The sequence below is a fragment of the Raphanus sativus genome, chromosome 6 (genome assembly GCF_000801105.2).
Source record: "Raphanus sativus cultivar WK10039 chromosome 6, ASM80110v3, whole genome shotgun sequence".
In the NCBI taxonomy this organism is placed as follows: domain Eukaryota; kingdom Viridiplantae; phylum Streptophyta; class Magnoliopsida; order Brassicales; family Brassicaceae; genus Raphanus; species Raphanus sativus.
Window position 1 is genome coordinate 42,684,167 of NC_079516.1, and position 20,354 is coordinate 42,704,520.

General features: G+C 32.4%; 2 protein-coding genes and 2 pseudogenes across 2 annotated transcripts; all 4 read left to right on the forward strand.

The window, feature by feature from the left end:
• The first annotated feature begins 220 nt into the window (after positions 1-220).
• LOC108810000 (uncharacterized) lies at positions 221-1,981 on the forward strand. The gene is made up of 5 exons (XM_018582131.2): positions 221-773; positions 870-906; positions 987-1,223; positions 1,296-1,343; positions 1,425-1,981. The coding sequence occupies exons 1-5, from the start codon at positions 472-474 to the stop codon at positions 1,683-1,685; spliced, it is 885 nt and encodes a 294-aa protein (XP_018437633.1). The 5' UTR covers positions 221-471; the 3' UTR covers positions 1,686-1,981.
• A 4,933-nt stretch (positions 1,982-6,914) lies between these two features.
• LOC130497151 (U6 spliceosomal RNA) lies at positions 6,915-7,011 on the forward strand (annotated as a pseudogene).
• Positions 7,012-10,549: 3,538 nt separating this feature from the next.
• On the forward strand, positions 10,550-13,521 carry LOC108810837 (transcription factor LRL1). Its single transcript, XM_018582912.2, has 6 exons — positions 10,550-10,898; positions 10,976-11,149; positions 11,312-11,377; positions 12,054-12,119; positions 12,449-12,505; positions 12,865-13,521. Exons 1-6 carry the CDS (start codon positions 10,602-10,604, stop codon positions 13,246-13,248), a joined length of 1,044 nt encoding a protein of 347 aa, XP_018438414.1. The 5' UTR covers positions 10,550-10,601; the 3' UTR covers positions 13,249-13,521.
• A 5,489-nt stretch (positions 13,522-19,010) lies between these two features.
• Positions 19,011-20,287, forward strand: LOC108808557 (DEAD-box ATP-dependent RNA helicase 35-like; annotated as a pseudogene).
• Positions 20,288-20,354: the final 67 nt, after the last annotated feature.

Consider the following 20,354-nt stretch of genomic DNA (forward strand, 5'->3'; position numbering starts at 1 on the left):
ATTATTTTTTAGTTTAAAAAACACAATATAACTTAACAAATATTTTGTTTCTTTTTTAAAAAATATTTTGTTTCTTTTTTAAAAGATACTGAATATGAAATAATAAAATCTTATTGGTTGGTGAATCTAAGTAGATTGAACCCAAGAAAAAATTTGTACATTCCCATTTGGGTGAGAAACTCTGTCTTAAAATCAATACATTACAGCTTCTTCTCCCCCACAAGATTGGATCAAAAATTCTCCACCATCACCTTCCATTCTTTTTCTCTCCTCTCGCCTAAACATAAACCCACCAAAAACAAAAACAAAAACTTCAACTCTTTTTCTTTTCTTAGATCAAAATAGAGAGAGAGGGAGAGATTTTGGGGGTTTAGAAAGTTTTTGTTCTTTTCCTTTTTTTTTTTGTTTTCTTTTGCATATTTACTATTTGATTATGGGTAATGTGACGTTTTGACCCCAAAAGAAAAAAATATGGGTAATGTTACGTCAAACGTGGCGGCGAAGTTCGCTTTCTTCCCACCAACACCGGCTACGTACGGTGTAAGTAAAGACGAGGAGACCGGAAAGCTCATGTTCACCGGAGTCACCCCAGAAAAAAGCATGGAGGTTCACCAAGTTACCACCAAATCCGGCAACAAAGTCGTCGCTACGTTTTGGAAACACCCATTTGCAAGATTTACTCTTCTTTATTCCCATGGCAATGCTGCTGATCTCGGCCAAATGGTCGACCTCTTCATCGAGCTCCGATCTCATCTCCGTGTCAACATTATGAGGTTTATATTTACAAAAACAATCCTAAGACATTTTTTTATCATTTTTGTTGATGAACGAACCCCCCTGGCTAACCTTTTAATATGTAAATGAATCAGCTATGACTATTCAGGCTATGGAGCTTCAACAGGCAAGGTAAGAAATATATTTATTTTAAAATATTCGAACATTTCGTATTGATTTTAAAAAAAAAAATTAATTTAATGAATTAATAGCCGTCTGAGAGCAACACGTACCATGATATCGAGGCTGTGTACAACTGTTTGAGGAGCGAGTACGATATTAAGCAAGAGGAGATGATTCTGTATGGTCAGTCCGTTGGAAGCGGGCCAACGTTGTACTTGGCGTCTCGATTGAAGAGACTAAGAGGGGTTGTTCTTCACAGCGCCATTCTCTCTGGCATTAGAGTCTTGTACCCTGTCAAAATGACATTCTGGTTCGACATATACAAAGTACGCTATCACATGTCTTTCTTTCCGTTTTTCACTTTTGGTTATGTCTTACAAAACTTTGTAATATTGTAGAACCTTGATAGGATACGTCATGTCACATCCCCTGTTCTTGTCATACATGTAAGGTCACATCAACTTTTTTTCTCACATAGAAGAGAAACTGCGAATGAGACATTATTAACTTGGTTAATGAAACTATAGGGAACAAAAGATGATGTTGTGAACATGTCACACGGGAAGCGGTTGTGGGAGCTTTCAAAGGACAAGTATGATCCATTGTGGGTAAAAGGAGGAGGGCATTGCAACTTGGAGACATATCCTGAGTACATAAAGCACCTTCGCAAGTTCATAAACGCAATGGAGAAACTCGCTCTCAGCAATCCACCAACCAATCAACTAGATGACGAGCCAAGAAATAACGAGACTAGGCACAATTGTTGCTTAAGCTTTAAGAAAAAGTAGAGCTGGAACTGAAGATAGCGGCAACAAAGATTCAGAAGACACATTTATGATCATTCTCAAATGTGATCATTTCGGTTTCAACGAGTGTAGTTACAAAGGAGACAAAGGCGAAACCAGTTTTCACCTTTGTAGGTGTTAGCCTCTGTAAACAAAGAATTTAATGTAGGAAACGATTTGGGAAAATCATTACTTGTTGATGAAGCAACCAAATCAAAGATCTGAAATGACTGTTTTTTGTTTTTTGTTTTTCTGTTATGTAGTTGAAATTATAAATTCCAAAAAATAAGCCTACTTAATATTAGCTTAAATATGTTAGAAGTTCATGTCATAATGTTGTTTCAACATTTGGGTACAAAGTTCTTATCAACAACTTCTTTGTGGTTGTAATAACAACTTCATGTTGTAGTCGTCTGAGCTGGCCCTCGTATAGTTTTCTTCAAATCTCATCGACGAAAATACTTGCGATGTTATGTTGTTGGAATTGTCGAGGAATAAAGAATAAGTTCCGGCATAAGAGAGTATATATCCACTTTTGACTTCCGATGCAAACAGCAGTTAGAGCCTACTACTCTGCCTATGCCGAAGAACAGAGCAACGCCACTCTGTTTCTTCAGGGGACAAACGACAGACATTGACACTGACACGGATGCCGACCATGGGCGAATCTAGAGTATATTTTCACTGGGTGCTTAAATGGTAAGAAAATAAAAATTGAAGAAACATGCATTGAATCTTAAGCTACTATGGGTGCGTAACGAAAATTGGTCATCATAATCCTTATACAAAAATTTAAATATTAAAAAAAAATCACTGGGTGCACATGCCCCCCAAGGCTTACATGCTACATTCACCAATGACACCGACAAATGCAATGTAGCCCTCCCGTCTAAATAGGCATTGCCTTTTTTAGAAATGTTAGAAGAAAAATACATTCTGCATGTGTTAAATTCAAATTAAAAAATTATATATAGAGAATTAGAAAGCAATGCCAATCAAAGATGGTGGCCGGAGATGATCCCGAGTCCCGACGACACATGGGTCACCCTGCCGACAACATATCTCACCACTACGATGACCATGATGAAAGATATGATGGATTGTACTAATCAAGACCCACAAACAAAGCAACCTATTCGAAATGATTGTCGGATTTATCATTCACTAGTACTGCTAACTCATTTTGAGGTAACTGGATAATTTTCTACCGTAAAAGGGTTCTTGACATGTTAGAAACAGAAATAAATTAAAAGTTTATATATCGATCCCCAGTAACTAAGTCTAGTTTAGCTATTTTGAATTAGAATTTATTAATAAATTAAACTCAATAACTATGTTAACTATTTCGCATTGGGTGAATTGATTATTACGCAAGTCATTTTTAGTTTCTGACGTACTATCTAAACGTTACACCTAAAAAGTTAATTTATTTAGAGTAAAACTAAAATTTGAAATATCAACCTGCTTAAAACGAAGTAAACAAAGAGATGTTGGAGTTCACGTTAAGACGAACTTCAATATGATTGTGTATACATGTAAGTGATACTAAAAAAGAGTTTAGTTTTTAGATATATTTTTCACAATAATGACATCCATACTGAACGGGAACTCAGTTGAAAACACTGAAGTTTGTTTATAGTTTTGTCACAAACCTAATTCTTGGGTATAACTCATACACGTTGCAGCATTTTCTTTTCAATCACAACCTTTGGTATGTCCAATATAATATCCTCGAGACTTTTTATGGTAAAGATATGTTTCTGCAAGTGTGCAAGTTTTTTTTTTTTTTGAAACTAAGTGTGCAAGTTTTCTCAGAAAAAAAAAAGATGTTTCTGCAAGTCTTCGGTACATTATCAAATTTACATAATTCACCTTATCAAATTTAAAAATCAGTGAAGAATTACATTTAGTCTTACACGGAAGAAAACGTGAGAACTATATTTTATGTCTTCGACTAAGAACTCCTAATAATAAGTGTAATTCTAACATTTTTTTTTCTTATACAAAAAATGTCATTTCAAAATTTTAATGTAAATTATATTTACTTTCAATTGAAAACTAATCAAAATTTTTATTGATTTTATAAATAATTTTATTTATCTCAAATACTACTGATCATAGAAATATAATTGATAACAACTTACATATATTTCTGTCATTTTTTTAATCTGTTTGAAAAATATCAAAGTGATACTTATTAAAACAGAGTGAATATATTTAAATTTAAGTACTTCTATCTCTAGTTTTGTTGTTTAGTACATTAATTATTTGACCAACATTTGTAATTAATAAATAGGTGTAAATTAAAGGCCACCTTTCTCCACTTGAGAGTTTGTGCAAACGCAGAATGTCCCATGTGCTTAACGCATACTCCCTCACAAAATTAAATAGAGCTTCTTCATTAATATTTTGAGTTCCTCGCAAAATTAAATAGAGCTTCTTAAATCAAAGTAATAATCTCCTTCCATTTTGTTAAAATATCATTTTATAAAATTTTACAAATAATACTTTCATAATAAGTGTTATTCTATTTTTTTGTTACAAAAAGTGTCACTTTACGATTTAAATGCAAACTATATTTTCTTTCAACTAAAAATTAATTGAAAATTGCATTAATTTTATAAATAATTTTATTTATCTCAAATACTATTAGTTAGAGAGGTTTTATTAATAACAATTTACATATATTTTTGTCACTTTTTTAATATATGTAAAAATGATAAAGTGACACTTATATAAAAACGAAGAGAGTATTAGAAGAAGAATACATATAACATTTTTACAACCTAGTTTTTTTTAAAACAAAAACAGTGATTTAACTGTAATTATTTTTAATCTGCGATATCAAACCTATAAGGCTTATGAGTAGTTGAAAGTGAACACGCCAACACAAGACATGCCCATAACATTTATTTTCTGCATTAGGGGGGATGCAAGAATGTCCCTTATATCGTACGTTGATTATACGTATTTTATTTCTATATATGCAATTCACACATGCGCATACCAAGGCTTACATGAACGTAGGTGACATAGATGTTTGACTTATCTTTAACTTGGGGTATTATTCAATGAACTTGGTTCAAAGGTGCGAACCAATACATTATAGTGCACAAACTATATAGACATGAGCATGAGTGGAATGCATTGCATGACATGATAATATAAATGTACAGATCTGCTAAAAGAGAAGTATCGTAGATGTGAGCAAAATTGTAGACAAGCATTCACACATGAGAGTGAGACCAATGCTATGTTAATAGATTATTATTATATATTTTATTTGTATATTATATAAAATGGTTATTTTCTGTGATTTTTTACCTTTTTCGTTTAGTACTAATAAATACATGCACCAATATTTAATGTGTTAATGTTAAAACAGTATTATGTTATAAGCCATAGTAAATGAATAAATTAAATTATTTCAAATATCATTGAAAATTATGAAAATTGGCATTACAAATGAGTTTAGGAACTAGTAACAAATGCATTTGACATATTATTAGTGTTTAACTATTGTGTAATATTAAACTGCAGGTTTTAGTTTTTCATCACTTAAAGACAAAACATATTTACTGAATTAAAATCATGTCATACACACAACTATGAGTTATAGTATGTTCAAAAGAATATTAATATACATTACGATTAGCATTTGTAAAAACAATATCTGCATTATTAATTCAATATATCACAAATTTTGAACAAATAAAACATTGGTATTAACATTTGTAAGAAAATAAACTGAAAAATTATATTTTTTTAATAGATAACAAATTACTTAATGGGAACAAGTTTCTTTTATATAAAAATTCCTTTTTAATGTTAAATATTAGTCGACAAAAATTTAATGTTAAATAGTTAAAAAAGTAAAAACTACTACTTCAGTGGCATCTAGAGTTCCTAATTTAAACGTTTGCACTGGTGTTTTGAAACTCGATCCTGATTTTTGGTCGAACCGATAAACTCGATGACATGTATATAATCCGGCTTGGATTTTAGAAAAGAATCATTATATAAAAAGTCGATAAAATCCACAAGAAATCGTTAAAGTCCGGAATTCAGCAATCAGTTCAACCACTTGTTGAAAAAAATACGTAACTTTTATTTATTTTTCTTAAATTATTTAAGTTACATTATTAGAATTTTTTTTGTATTTTAATTAAGAAGTTAGGTTTCTAGTTTTTGAAAAATAAAATATTATATGATCATGTGGATGATCTATTAACAAAACTAGTTGATGTAAATGGGTATTTGTTTTTTGTTACTTAAATCTATTAAAATTTTATGTTTTACCTTTGGCTTATTTTGGTTTTAAAGTTTAGTTTTTTATTTATATTAGATATTTAAATATTTAAGTATCTTTAAGTCTTGATATATTATTATTATATCTCATAATTCTTAAATTATTACAAACATTGTTAAATAGTATACACTATTTTTATATTTTTCTATGTGAAATGAAAAGAAAATTTAAGAAAAATAAAGTGAAGTATTTGTCTAACTGTTTTTTAGTATAAAATATTTTTTATATCTTTCAAGAGCTAATATTTTACTATATTACAAAATTAATTAATTTATTAATTTATGGTTCGTCTACAGTCGATCGAGTGACCTGGAAAATAGTCCGGTTCATTGTTCAGATCAGGTTAAAAATATTGGTCCGCACGGATAATAGTTTTTACTTTTTATAAATAAATAATTATTTTGTATAAATGCTAGTATATATTTTTAATATTTACATGTATGAAATAATTATTTAATATGAAATTTCTAAACATAATAATCTTATACTCCCTCTGTTTCAAAATAGATGAAGTTTTAGGATTATGCACGATTATTAAGAAACTTGTTTTTAATCTAAAAAGTATCATTAAAATATAAATTAAAAATTGTTCAACCAATCACAAAATAAATTACATTTTATCATTGGTTACACATTTTTTGATAAAGTTAAAAAGTACATTGATATACTAAAACATCAACTATTTTGAAACATCAAAAACTCCCTAAAACATCATTTATTTAGAAATGGAGGGAGTAGTTCATATTTAGTAATTTTGCTTCCTTACTACGTACTGGTGTTTTAGAGACTACTTTCGTTTTACATTCTTAGTAATATTCAGATTTTACAGAAAATAAAATAATAGCAATAAATATATCAAATAAACGTAAATTGTTAAGCCGTAAAAAGGAGTGATTAAGATACATGGAGTAAAGATAAACCAAGTCTGCTTCAGAAACATCTTTGGAACAATACATAAAAGATTAGCATTGACCCTGAATAAAAATGACATACATATATCAAGAAATAGCTCAAAATTTTGCTTTTCTGCTATATCACTTTGAGTTTTATATGTAGATGTGTGGATCTATTACCGTCTTTGAGAATTTTCTCGGCGATTGGGACTTCCTTGCGAAAAGTCAAATCTTTTTATGTCTGCAACTCCCCTGATTAATAACAAGGGAAATTGCATTGCATACATATAACAACACAAAAAAAGGTTTATAACCATAACAATTTCTTGGTTATGATATTACAAATATGTATAAAGACAAAAATACCCTTCATTCTACTATTTCATTTTTACTCTCACTTTCATCGTTCATCACTTCATCTTATTCTTCTGAAACTATTTTTTTCCAGAATGATCTTTATTCTCTTTCTTTTGTCTCATGATCATTTATAAGCTTTATGAAATTATTGGAAAGTGATATTTCGCATGCTGTATAATCATCTGATCCAATAACTATGTTTGATCACGTTTTTTCATATATTTGTTTGGGTTTACATATTTAATACTTTGATATATGTGGATTAAAAACAGAGGATGCGTAAGAACTAATGGAGAAGATAAACAGTAAATGTTGTGTTGTACTATTCCATTTGATAAATATAGAATAGTACAACACAATGTACTATAACATCATCTCCACTCATGTCTCCGAGATCTTCTACTTCGATTGTAAACTTGCATGCTCTTTGAGCTTTTTAATATAAGTTTGGTGTTACAAAAAAAAAAAAACATCATCTCCACTCCTCCTCCTCCTCTTTTTCCTCTTCCTCTTACATCATCTCCACTCCTTCTCCTCCCCGTGCACACAACTCTCACATAAGCTTTCCTTCGTGTCATAATACATACATTTATGGTGACATTCTCAAGTTGTTATGTTAACTTTGACCCTCTCAATTGGTTAGACACTGTGTACATATTAAAAATAAAAGTTTATGTGGTTGTGTCGAGTATTCCATATTCAAACTATCATATTAACTTTGACCCTCCCAATTGGTTAAACTGCTCTAATTTTCTTCATAATCTATATCCCCATATCATACGTCATATATTCCATACTATTTTAAATTACAGTATAATATGATAAATTTTATTTTCTCTTCTTTTGTAATTTATATCTCCTTCTCTGCCTCATAATTCTTCTTACTCACTACATGATCAGTTACATTGTTTTGTTCTCTAACACTGTTGCCACTCATCATATCTATCTCTAAAGAAACTTTAAAGAATTTCATATATACAAATTTTGTGGGTGTGTCGAGTATTCCATACCATAATATGTATAGTATAGTCACGTAATGGATAAAAGTTTGGGTTTAGGGTTTAGGGTATAAGATTAGGGTTTGGGTTTAGGGTATATGGTTTGGGTTTAGGGTATATGGTTTGGGTTTAGGGTATATGGTTTGGGTTTAAGGTTCATAGTTTGGATTTAGGGTTTATAGTTCAGGGTTTAGGTTTAGGGTATATGATTTGGGTTTAGAATTTTAGATTTGGGTTTAGGATATATGAATTTGTGTTTGTTTATTTGTCTTTGCCTATACTATATGATTTGAGTGTAGGTTTAGGGTTTCTCTCTCTCTCTCAATTTATCATATTATACTCTATTTTAAATTACAGTATAGTATGATACGTTTCTTTTTCTCTTCTTTTGCACTTTGTATCTCCTTCTCTACCTTCTGATTCTTCTTACTCACTACTTGATCAGTTACATTATTTTGTTTTCCAACACCATCGCCACTCATCAGCTCTTTCTCTAAAGAAATTTTATAGAATTTCATATATACAAAGTTTGTGGGTGTGTCGAGTTTTCCATACCATAGTATGTATAACATAGTCATGTAATGATAATGGTTTGAGTTTAGGGTTTAGTGTTTAGGATTACAGTTATGGTTTAGGGTACATGGTTTGGGTATATGGTTTGGGTTTAGGGTTTTGGTTTGGGTTTAGTGTTCAGAATTTGGGTTTAGGGTTTATGGTTTAGTGTTTGGGTTTAGGGTATATGGTTTGGGTTTAGGGTTTAGATTTGGGTTTAAGATTTAGGATTTGGGTTTAGGGTTTAGAGTATATGGTTTGAGTTTAGAGTTTAGGTTTGGGTTTAAGATTTAGGATTTGGGTTTAGGGTTTAGGATTTACATTTTATGTTTGGAATAATCTATTCTATATCTATATTATATATAGAATAGTATATAATTCGAGCGTTTGATAATACCCAGATACGTTTTTCCATGTATAGCTATATTCTTAATTGTCATAATCTTTCGACTATACTATATGTTATATAGTATAGTATTACAAATTCAGTTTTAGAGCTTCAAAATCAAACACACGCGCCTAAAAGGAGAATTTGGTCAAGATTGTGTGCTAATTGTCCCATCCACCGTTTGCAACTGTAGAATAGCTATATGCTTGAGTTTTTCCTCCCTTATGTACATCTCACAAATTCCCCCTAATAACAACAAACGTTTTTTTTGGTGTAAATAACAACAAACGTTAATTTTGCAAAACAAGAAAAAAAGATAAACCAAAGCGTAATAACCCTTTTCCATTTTTTATTTTTTATTTTTCAAAAAATAAGCCCATTCTCAACAAAAAAAATGGATAAACCAGCCTAAAGCTCTTTTCAACAAAAAGAAAAAAAAAGATCAACCAAAGTTTTAAACGGCAACTAGAGGCAAAGATAATCATCTATTCATCATCATACAGTACAATATGGGTTGCTAACAAAAAGGTGTTTTGTTATATTCAGATTTTTATAGGTTTCAACTTAAAACTAACGGGTGATTAGTAGATTGGCTATAATACTTTATAATATATTATTAATATCTTTCGAAATTCCTGACATGTGATATAATATTTCTAATATCACTTTTTGAGATGATCGAAATGGCTCTTATCGATTAGAAATATCCGAATTTTAATACATTTATACTCGATCGACCGAATTAATTACAACATTTATATCCGTTCAAGAAGGGTTAAGTACGACCTTTAAATCCGGCCGAAAAGTTATATTAATAAGAAGTTTAGGATATTAAAGATTTAGATTCTGATAATATGTTAGATTTATGTTTATTATGGATTTCCAACTTAAAATAAATTGATGATTAGTAAATTGGCCTAAACACTTTATATACTTCCTCCGTTTTTTTAAGATCCATGTTCTAGGAAAAAAAATTGTTTTAAAAAGATATATTTTTTACTTTTTCAATGTATTATTTAATGAAAATCTGTTAACTTCAAGAAAATTAATTGTGTTTATTGAATTTTTATTGGTTAAATGTTATGGAAAATTGTTATTCACAAAAATCAATGCATTTTTAATGTGATTTCTTAATATATGTGAAAAGTCTAGAATATGTATCTTTAAAAAACAGAGGGAGTATTAATTAGTGTCCCATAATTATATGCGGGATATCCCTAATTATAATAAATGGATAATATCATAAAATGATGGTTTTCTTTTCGATCACCGAAAAATGATAATTATATTAATTTCCTTATTATTTTTTCAAACCCTAAAAGAATTTAAAAATATTATATCAACATCAGTGTCTCTTTATAATAATTAAGCCGAACATCAACATTTCCAACTCCCTCCTCCCAAGAAAAAGTGTGCAGGAAGATGATGAACTCTTCTCTTCTAACTCCTTCCTCTTCTTCCCATGTCCAAACTCCAGCCACTACCTTTGACCATGAAGATTTCCTCGACCAAATCTTTGCTTCCTCCCCTTGGCCCTCCGACGAAGCTCATCCTCCGCCTCCTCCGTCCTCTGATGGCTTCGTCGACTCGAGGCATCAACAGATCACGATGATGCCTTTATCGTCTCATCATCAAAACGAGGTCGTTGATGGCTCCTCCCTCCACGCTCTTTACAATGGCTTCTCCGCTGGCGGGTCTCTTCCTTTCCACATCCCTCAGGTATAAAACCTAACAATCTCTCCCTGCGTTTTCGACGTTGATGGGTGTTTAAAATATAGTTTTATGATCAACGCCAGGGATCGGCAGGTGGATTGATGAATCAACAAGGACAAGCCCTAACGCAAACGCAACAACCGCAGGTAAGTGCGTCTGTAGCTACTGGCCGTACGGCGGCGGCTCCACCGCAGAGTAGGACTAAAGTCCGAGCTAGGAGAGGCCAAGCAACTGATCCTCACAGTATTGCCGAACGGGTCTGTTTTTTTTTTCTGAATTATTATTCGATATGTTTTTCCGTTGCATTAACTCGTATCAGTTACCGAGAAAGGTGTGGAAATTATTTTATCTTTTGAGAAGAAAAGTTTTAAACCTTTTGAACTATTTTCTGAAAGTTGTGAAAATGTTTTATGGGGCAGTTACGACGTGAGAGAATTGCGGAGAGAATGAAAGGTCTTCAAGAACTCGTTCCTAATGGCAATAAGGTATTTTATCGAATTTATTTTCAGTTTATTTTCCAAATATTTTTAAACGGATCATTAAACTTTACATCATTAATAGATCAACACTATGAATATAACATTTTGTTGTCCATAAGATAACATAAAACATACAGTCTATAATCTATTGTCTATGTAAATTCGACCGGAGTGAAAATTAAATGTCAAATATAAAATAAACCATACGAGAGCGAGATTTTCTCATTTTTCACTGCAATTTATATCTGATAGAAATGCTTTAAATATATGTGTAGAACTTGTCCATCTAGATAATTATTTTACAAACTAAATTTGATTTAATATATAAGTTTACTGAAAAAAAATAGTTCCTTGTGCGATCCACTTCAGTAGTCAATTGATCAGGAATTGGAGTTGTTCACGTCTTCAATAGATTGTTTAACATGTCAACTAGATTATTCTCACCAAAACTCAAGAGTTGATAAGTAAACTTTCATACTTTTTGTTTTACTCATATAATGGTGATTGATTAGCCTCTCTATTAGGCCTACTCTCTATATAAAAATATCAATCAAATCATTAAACACTGATTAGCTAATTAATTGCGCTCAATAATAAAGTTAACTAATGCAGTAATTAATGGGTTGGGATCTCAGTTCTGACGGATTGTTTTTTCTATATTTATTTAAATAATAATTAACAGACAGACAAGGCATCGATGCTCGATGAGATTATAGATTATGTCAAGTTCTTACAACTCCAAGTCAAGGTGAATCTCAGGCTCTCAAACTTTTCTTACCGTTATTAAAGCAAGACGCAGTTTCTTACAAACTAAATTATGTTTCATTTTTTTATATCGAAGATTCCTTCTTTTGCCTTATAGTTGACATACTAGACAAAAAGAAAAGCTGATATATTAGTACAATGTCGATATACCAATTAATCAAATATGGGCCTCTGCAACTAAATTCCCTATGCTCCCTCTCTATTATTTTTTGTGGATTGTCATATACTCGCATTTTATAATGTATATTTATTTAAATAATTGTGGACCGGTGTACTTAATAATCCTTTTTTATTTAAATTATTGCGTTTTAGGTACTGAGCATGAGCAGATTGGGTGGTGGTGCTTCCGTTCCTTCTCAAATCTCGGAGGTAATCAATTTTATCAATTCTTCTCCATTGTTTTATAAGCTCCAATAATTTATATCAAAGTTAATAGGATAAAAATGAAACCTTGTCAATTTTACCTAAAATTGCATTTGTTGTACTAAGTTATATGCAACCTGCGTTACATAGTTTTCTGTTTGTCAAGTATTAGATAAATCTTGCAAGAAGTTGAAATGAATTAGACATACAATATATAAAGATTCCAAGACAAGTTCTAAGATTTTAAAATTCTAAGATAGACAAAAGAGAGAGCACGCGTGCCGACTATTATAACTTAGGGTTTCGCTTTCTTCTCTTTATCTTTAATCTTTACTTTTTAAGATTATTTTGTTTTTTTCTTTCAGGAGGGTGGGTCTCACCTGAATGCATCCTCTGCCGTCGCGGGTGGTAATCAGGCGACCGGAAACTCCAACGATACCTTGACGATGACGGAGCATCAAGTGGCGAAGCTGATGGAAGAAGATATGGGCTCGGCGATGCAATACCTTCAAGGCAAAGGTCTTTGTCTAATGCCTATCTCTTTAGCCACAGCCATCTCAACCGCCACGTGTCACTCGCGCAACCCTTTGATCCCAGGAGCTGCCGGCGTGGGAGGTCGTCCTTCTTCTCCCAGTCTTTCCGGCATGACCGTACAGTCAACGACTAAGGTGAAGTTAAATGGTAACGGCGTGCCTGAGGGATCGTCCTCTAGCGCCGTTAAAGAGGCTGTATTTGTTTCGAAACCGTGATAACGTCTCTCTCTCTCTCTCTTTACTTTTGGGGTTAGGCAAAGAGAAAACAAAAACTAAACATAGAAAGTGGGCATGGAGTGGGACAGGAAAGTAACCAACTTTTGGTCAAATTCTACGAAGAATAAGGTTGAGTTGTTTAATGTGTTTTCTCTAAACGACGCAGTATTTCTGGTAGAGTTGTGGTACAAAACCAGTCGGGCACACTTGATTTTCTTTTCTTAAAGTATGCAATTATTTTCTTTTATCACACAATAAAGTTGGTTTCGGTGATCGAATCATTTGCTAGGAGAAGTACATATTAGAAAAAATTACTCTTAGAAACACATTCTCAATTTACAATTACATCTTCAGACACAATACACTTGAGACATACTTTTTTGTTGTTCAATGACCTTAAAACCCCTGAACTAGAATATTGTTAACTTTTTCATTCCTCTTCTCCCCTCACTCTCACAAATTTCTTCATCTTCTCTCATGTCTTAATTATAATTTCTCAAATGTTCAAATCTTAAACAAAATAAAAAAGGCTCGATGTGTCTGATGAGACCAAAGTTTGTAATGAAATCAATTTGTTCATGTGGCTATGACTGGTCCGTCATCTCCTTCGTCAAGATCATCTCAGTCTTGCTAAAATAAAAGAGAAAAAATAATCAGAAGAACCCAGAAAAAAAAAAGTTTCCAGAGGATGATAACTGCCCGATCTATTTCATCTCCATCAACATCGTCATGAATGAAGTGGAACTTCCGAGAAAATCGTCGTAGAAGACAAGAGAGAAAGCAGAGACAAAACGAGTCAGCTCCTCCTCTTACACCGCCGGTGAGCCACGCCATGGATTCCGAGCTCAACATCGGCGTGGATGAGCTCAATGAAACTGTGGTGGTTCGGCTTCCTCGTCGTGCTTAGCTCATCTCGTAAAGCTGCCGAGCTCGGTGAAGCTGCGGTTGTTGGATTCCGAGCTTAACAACGTCATGGATAAGCTTGCCATGCTCAGCTGCGGTGGTTTGAGCTCCTCGTCGTGCTCAGCTGCGGTGGTTCAAAACTCCTCGTTGTTCTTAGCTGCGGTGGTTTAAGCTTCTTGTCGTGCTCAGATTCCACCACAAGATCTGTCGTCCAAGTCGCCTCCTCGCCGTCCTCGCTCATCTCTGCGAAGTGCCGTCCATCATCTCAGTGAAGCTCCGGTGGTTCGTCGCCATTGAAGAAAGCTCGATTGCATCTGCAATCAAGAATCATGTATTTTCGCATTTGGTCCTTGTATTTATGTAAGTTTTTGAATTTGCCTCCAAGCTTTCCAAAATTTCAGATTTCTCTTTGTATTAGTCCCAAACTTTGTAATTATACACTCCAACCCTACTTTATGTTCCTCACATACAAAAATGCAAAATTGATGTATTTGTTGTCCATGTGTTTGTATAATTTTTTAGTCTAGTATTAAAGATCTACTAATATTTAATTAACTAAATAATTTATGAAGTTTTTTAACACAGTTCAAATTTTTTTAATAATTAAATAATTGTTTTGTGAACTATGTACAAAAGAATGTGGATATGAGTTTTGTTGATTTAGGAAATATGGATAAAAGAGTTGTGTACGATATCAAATTAGAAGATAAAATCAAAAATTTATAATATATGTATAAAAGTGATTTTTTAAAAGTTTTGTATCAGTATACATATTCTTTATACTTTAATATATTATTAATTATTGTAAATTAGAATTTATTGGTCTTGTGTTTTGTGGATATCGAAAATGTGGTTAAAGATTTTGTTAGTCAAAATATGTGGATGCAAGAGTTGTGTACATGTGAATTGTGTTGATTCTTAAATCCTTTATGTCCACACTTTTATGGTCTACGTCTATGCCTACTCGTTCACAAATACCACAAACATCTATCTACATAGTCACACGAACATATCATTTTCTTTGCATATTTTTCATCTATATCCACATTTTTCACATCCACACTTTTATCGTCAACGTCCACACATTTTTATATAAATACTAAAATATTTTAAAAATGTATTGAAAGTGGATGTTGAAATATAAAGAAAAAAAATTATAACTTAATGTAATGAATAATACATTTTATCTATAAACTCAAAAACTTAAATATCTCAGATTATAAATAAAATAAAGATGTCTCAAAGGACACATCATTTGAAACACAAATGGTCCCCACTCCCTCCAAAATGACACACTAACTCTTCTCATCTTCGAAAAGGGTATAACTGTCTAGATAATATAATGGTCCTACCAAAATGTGTCTCTCAAGTGGCAAGTGACTAAAGATGTCAAAAAAAAGAAAAAAGTGTATGTGGAAGTAATCAACTCTACATATTATTGGTTTTCGCATAGTCGATCTTATCTATACTATTATCTGTGATTATTTACTTATAATCTTTGACTTTAGAAGTTAAATCGGCTACAACACCTGTTAAAGATTTCTCAAAAGATGCTTCACCTTATTTGCCGGCTACTAACCGGCTACAAATTGGTAACAAGGAACCTAATACGTCCTAATATGCAATGCAATCATCGTCATGAGAATCCTAGTAGGCATGTGTATTGGTTCCGTTTAATCAGGTTTCAGTTATTCGAAAACATTAAATTTAGCTCCATTTTGATATTTTAAAATTTTGGTTCATATTCATTTGGGTTTCCACGTGGACAGATTTAGTTCAGATATAGTACCACATTTCAAACTTTATAAACTGTTATAAAATCTGCTATTCAAGTTTTGGTTATCCAAATATTTATTTGTAACTCAAAAGTAGACGTTTGAATTTATAACAAACACTTTGTGATATGATTTAGTAGTGGTTGTCAAGAAAATGGAAACATAAAGAAGTTATAACTTTAACAAATCGGTGAGTGGAATGTGAAACTAAAACCATAGAAGTAGGGTTCATATGTTTTAACAAAACCGAGGCAAGAGTTTTTCTTTTCCAAAAGTTGGAAGGGGGTAAAACAATCAATAACATTGTAAGAAACAAACAATTTTTCGGTTTGATAATTTAACATTCAATTGAAAAAAAGTTAAAACTAACATCTAAAGACATCATTAATGGCGCGCTTAAGGGGAGAGTGCTTAAAAAATATTAAACAAATGAGTGGTCTCAGGAAAAATCTAAGCAGCAGCGCTTATACTGCTTGTTTAAGTGTCGATTTTTGTTCTGCTTGTGGATCTCACTGACATGTAGCGGATTTTTTTTAGTTTTTTATTTTAATCAGAAAAAATTAAGTATTCCTAATAAGTTGTTAGGATTAATGATGTTCTAAGAACATCATTAAATAGGAGAAACTCTATAACAAAAAGTTACTTCATTTAAAATACTAATTAACGAAAGTGTGACAAGTGGCAAATAAGTTTCTTAATATCTCAAACGAGAAACAGGACTCTTAGAGTATCATGATTAACCTGGAATTTTTAAAGGTGGATTTCTTAGCAGAAATTAAGAAACTGTTTCATAACTTTTAACTAAAAACGCTAAGAACCGGTTCTGAAATAAAGATTTTAAGAACCGGTTCTTAATTTTTTTAGTTAAAAAATTAAGAAACAGTCTTTTACTAAGAACTTCACCCTAAGAATCACAGATTAATCATGGTCTTATAACTTTAACAACTTTACTTTGCTTCTCTTTTTAAAATATTTTTATTTTATATTAATTTATATTGAACAATTTTTCTTTAGAGATTTTTAGTGCTGACGGCCTAACAATGTTATAAACATATGAAAAAATATTTAAATTTCAATAATAAATTAATATGTTTGAACCTCAAAATAAAAGTTATCGTTGTCAAAATTTAAATGCATGTCAAAACATGAAAACCTTATTTTACCAATACCAAAAAAATTAGATTAAACTGAGTGTTTGAAATAATTATTTAAGGTATTCTTTGGAATATAGTCATTCGAAAATGGGTTTAGATTTCATATGCTTTTTATGGGCTTTAAAAAAAATTGGATTTAATTGTGGCTATCTGTTCCAGTTTGGATTCAGTTCAGATAAAACTAAAACATAATTCAACAAATAGTATAAAATACTAATGTATGTGTTCAACAAATAATTCAACAAATAGTTCAGATATACTATTTGTTGTATTTTCATTATTGTATGTGTATTTTATGTCATTTGATTACAATCTAATTAATAAAGTTAATGTTGTTAAGAAAAACTAAAATGTAATTTGTTTTAGAATAAAACCCATTCAAATATTTTTGTCTGATTTGATACAATTTGAATTCATTTGTTCGAACAAGTTTTTCAGCTTACTTTTATTTGCCCATCCTGCACCTTTCATTACATTAAAGGATTAGCCAAGATTCGAATCCCAACTGAAACTTCCAGTCTTCTGTCTACCATTGGCTACTCTGATGGGGCTGACGTGATTGAATGGGTCATTGACAACAAAAACTTCACACGCTTCTCTGCAAAAGCAGTTTGGTGTGCTACCAGACCATCAAAACCAGAGGTTTTCTGGTCATCATCTATTTGGAATAAAGCAGCTATTCGAGACCACTTTTCCACAGGTTGGTTTCCGCTTTTTTTTTTAAAAAAAAAATGTCAAATTTTATCAGAAATTTCTGATGATTTACGGACAGATTCTATGACCATTTTATAGTCGTTTGAATTTTCAAAATTTCTGATGGATATCTGATTGATTTGTCATTTCCCTTGGGAATTACGACTATTTAACGAATATATATATATATATAGTTTCTTCAATAATTTTGTAAGAAAATTATCCGACAGAATATTTCGAAGAAGCCATAAATTCCTAAAGAATTTTTAACAGAGATATTCGTCGAGAGTTCATGCATATATCCACACTTTCATTTTCCTTAGTTTTTCATCTGGAATTGGGAATTTTTGTGAAATTTATGACAAAATATTCCATGGGAAATCCCATCATTTCCTTATAGTGACTGTTCCATTTAGCATTGCATTGATTATGGCTCCACCAATCTTTTCAATGGATCGATTTCATTGTTTAATAGGCTTTCATGAGAGAGTGAAGCCCATCTCCAACAATAGGCCTATCATCTATGCACTTGGTAAATCATCTTCACCAACCATTTAGGGACATCGCCAATCATTGTTATATCTCGTCACCCTAATTGAGCGAATTTAAGAGCTAAGAAAGAGAAATCATGTCTCGACTCAACCATCACAAACCGTTTTCAAATCCTCTTTTTCTTCATCTCATCCAGTTTTCCGGCTCCTACATGATGGTATTTACAATTCCTTTTTCAGTAATGTCAAACCTGTTACTCTAGTTGATTGACTAAGAATGCTCGTTTGCATCTAGATGAGGTCAAACCCAAAGATATTATTGTCAATGAGGCTGTTGAGCAAATAGCGTATCATAGTTAGTAAGGTACGTAACTAAAGTTTTGAAGCTAACAATTTCCAAGAGAATGTGATAGTATTGGAGGTTGAATCTGTCTCGATTCAGGCTGTTCCTACGTTATGTAGTTCATTTGGCACTGACACGTCCTAAGTGATGGATCCATGTTTTACCCTAATTAATGCATGTATGGGGAAGTTATTGTCCACAATGCATTGTGCTTAATTGGCATATCTGCTCTTGTTCAGAAAAATGATTGGCCGATTGATCTTGTTGGTGAGTCAGAATTAGGTTTGGTGGTGTAACGCATAGTGGTGGATCCTGCTTCTTTTTTCGTTAGACGAATACATGTTACTTTTTCCTGTATACGGCCATATTAATTAACGTATTTGATGTGCTGATAATAAACAGCATGGCTCAGATGACGCGGACATATTACGGAAACGTTGACTTGGATTGTGTACTTTTTAATAGGAGGTTTTGATCTGGATAAAAGCTCAGGCCGTACGTAAGCTTAAATAAGAGACATGGCATGCATCCAGCAACATAACAAATCCGTTTGATTATCACTTTAGGAATTGGTTTTATGTTTTAGTATATTATTTTTCATTTAATTCTAGTCTAGATAAAGATTAGCTTAGATGTATGCAGATACTTGACGCTGGACGAGGCAGATAGGTTGGTTGATTTGGGTTTCAAAGATGACATTAGGGAAGTCTTCGACCATTTTAAGTCTCAGCGTCAGACACTTATGTTTTTTGCCACAGTGCCCAGCAAAATTCGAATCTTTGCCACAAGTACTCTGGTCAGACCTGTGACAGTTAACGTAGGAAGAGCCGGAGCTGCGAATCTCGAAGTCGTCCAGGAGGTTGAATACGTCAAAAAAGAAGCAAAGTTTGTTTATCTCGTTGAGTACCTGCAGAACACCTCTCCACCGGTTCTAATCTTCTGTGAGAAGAAAGCTGATGTTGATGATATTCACGACTACTTGTTACTGAAAGGAGTGGAAGCAGTGGCCATCCATGGAGGAAAAGATCAAGAAGACAGAGAGTATGCAATCTCTTCTTTCAAAGCTGGGGAAAAGACGTCCTGGTCTCAACCGATGTTGGGTTTATATTTCCCTCATATACAACACGTAATCAACTATGAGATGCTTACGGAGATTGAGAACTATGTGCATAGGATAGGACGAACAGGTCGGTGTGGGAAAACTGGGATAGCAACTACGTTTGTAAAAAAGAACCAAAGAGAAATCACGCTGCTCGATTTGAAACACTTGTTGCAAGAAGCTAAACAGAGGATTCCGCCTGTCCTTGCTGAGCTGAATGATCCAACAATGGAAGAAGCAGACACCATCACTAATGCAAGTGGTGTCAAGGGTTGTGCTTATTGTGGCGGTCTTGGCTAAAACTGGAGCACCACAAGAGTGTCGCAATATCTAATTCTAGAAAAGACTCCTTTGGTCTTTGGCTCTGGTGGATACAGAGGAGAGATATAATCAGGAGAATCCTTTTTGCAAGTTCCTCTTATCTAAGCTGTCACTGAATTGGATTTCTTTGCTCCATCTTTGTCCTTATACTTTTGGCTAACATGAACTCAAGTCTAGTGATACTGGCCAATGTACTTTTTCAAATGTATAGTTTGAAGTTTTGTATCGCTTAAATATATAAAAAAACATAAGTTTTGTTATCTGTATTTCTGTAATGAAAACTGTTAACGAAAAAGAAACTGATAGGGAATATATGTAAATTGAATT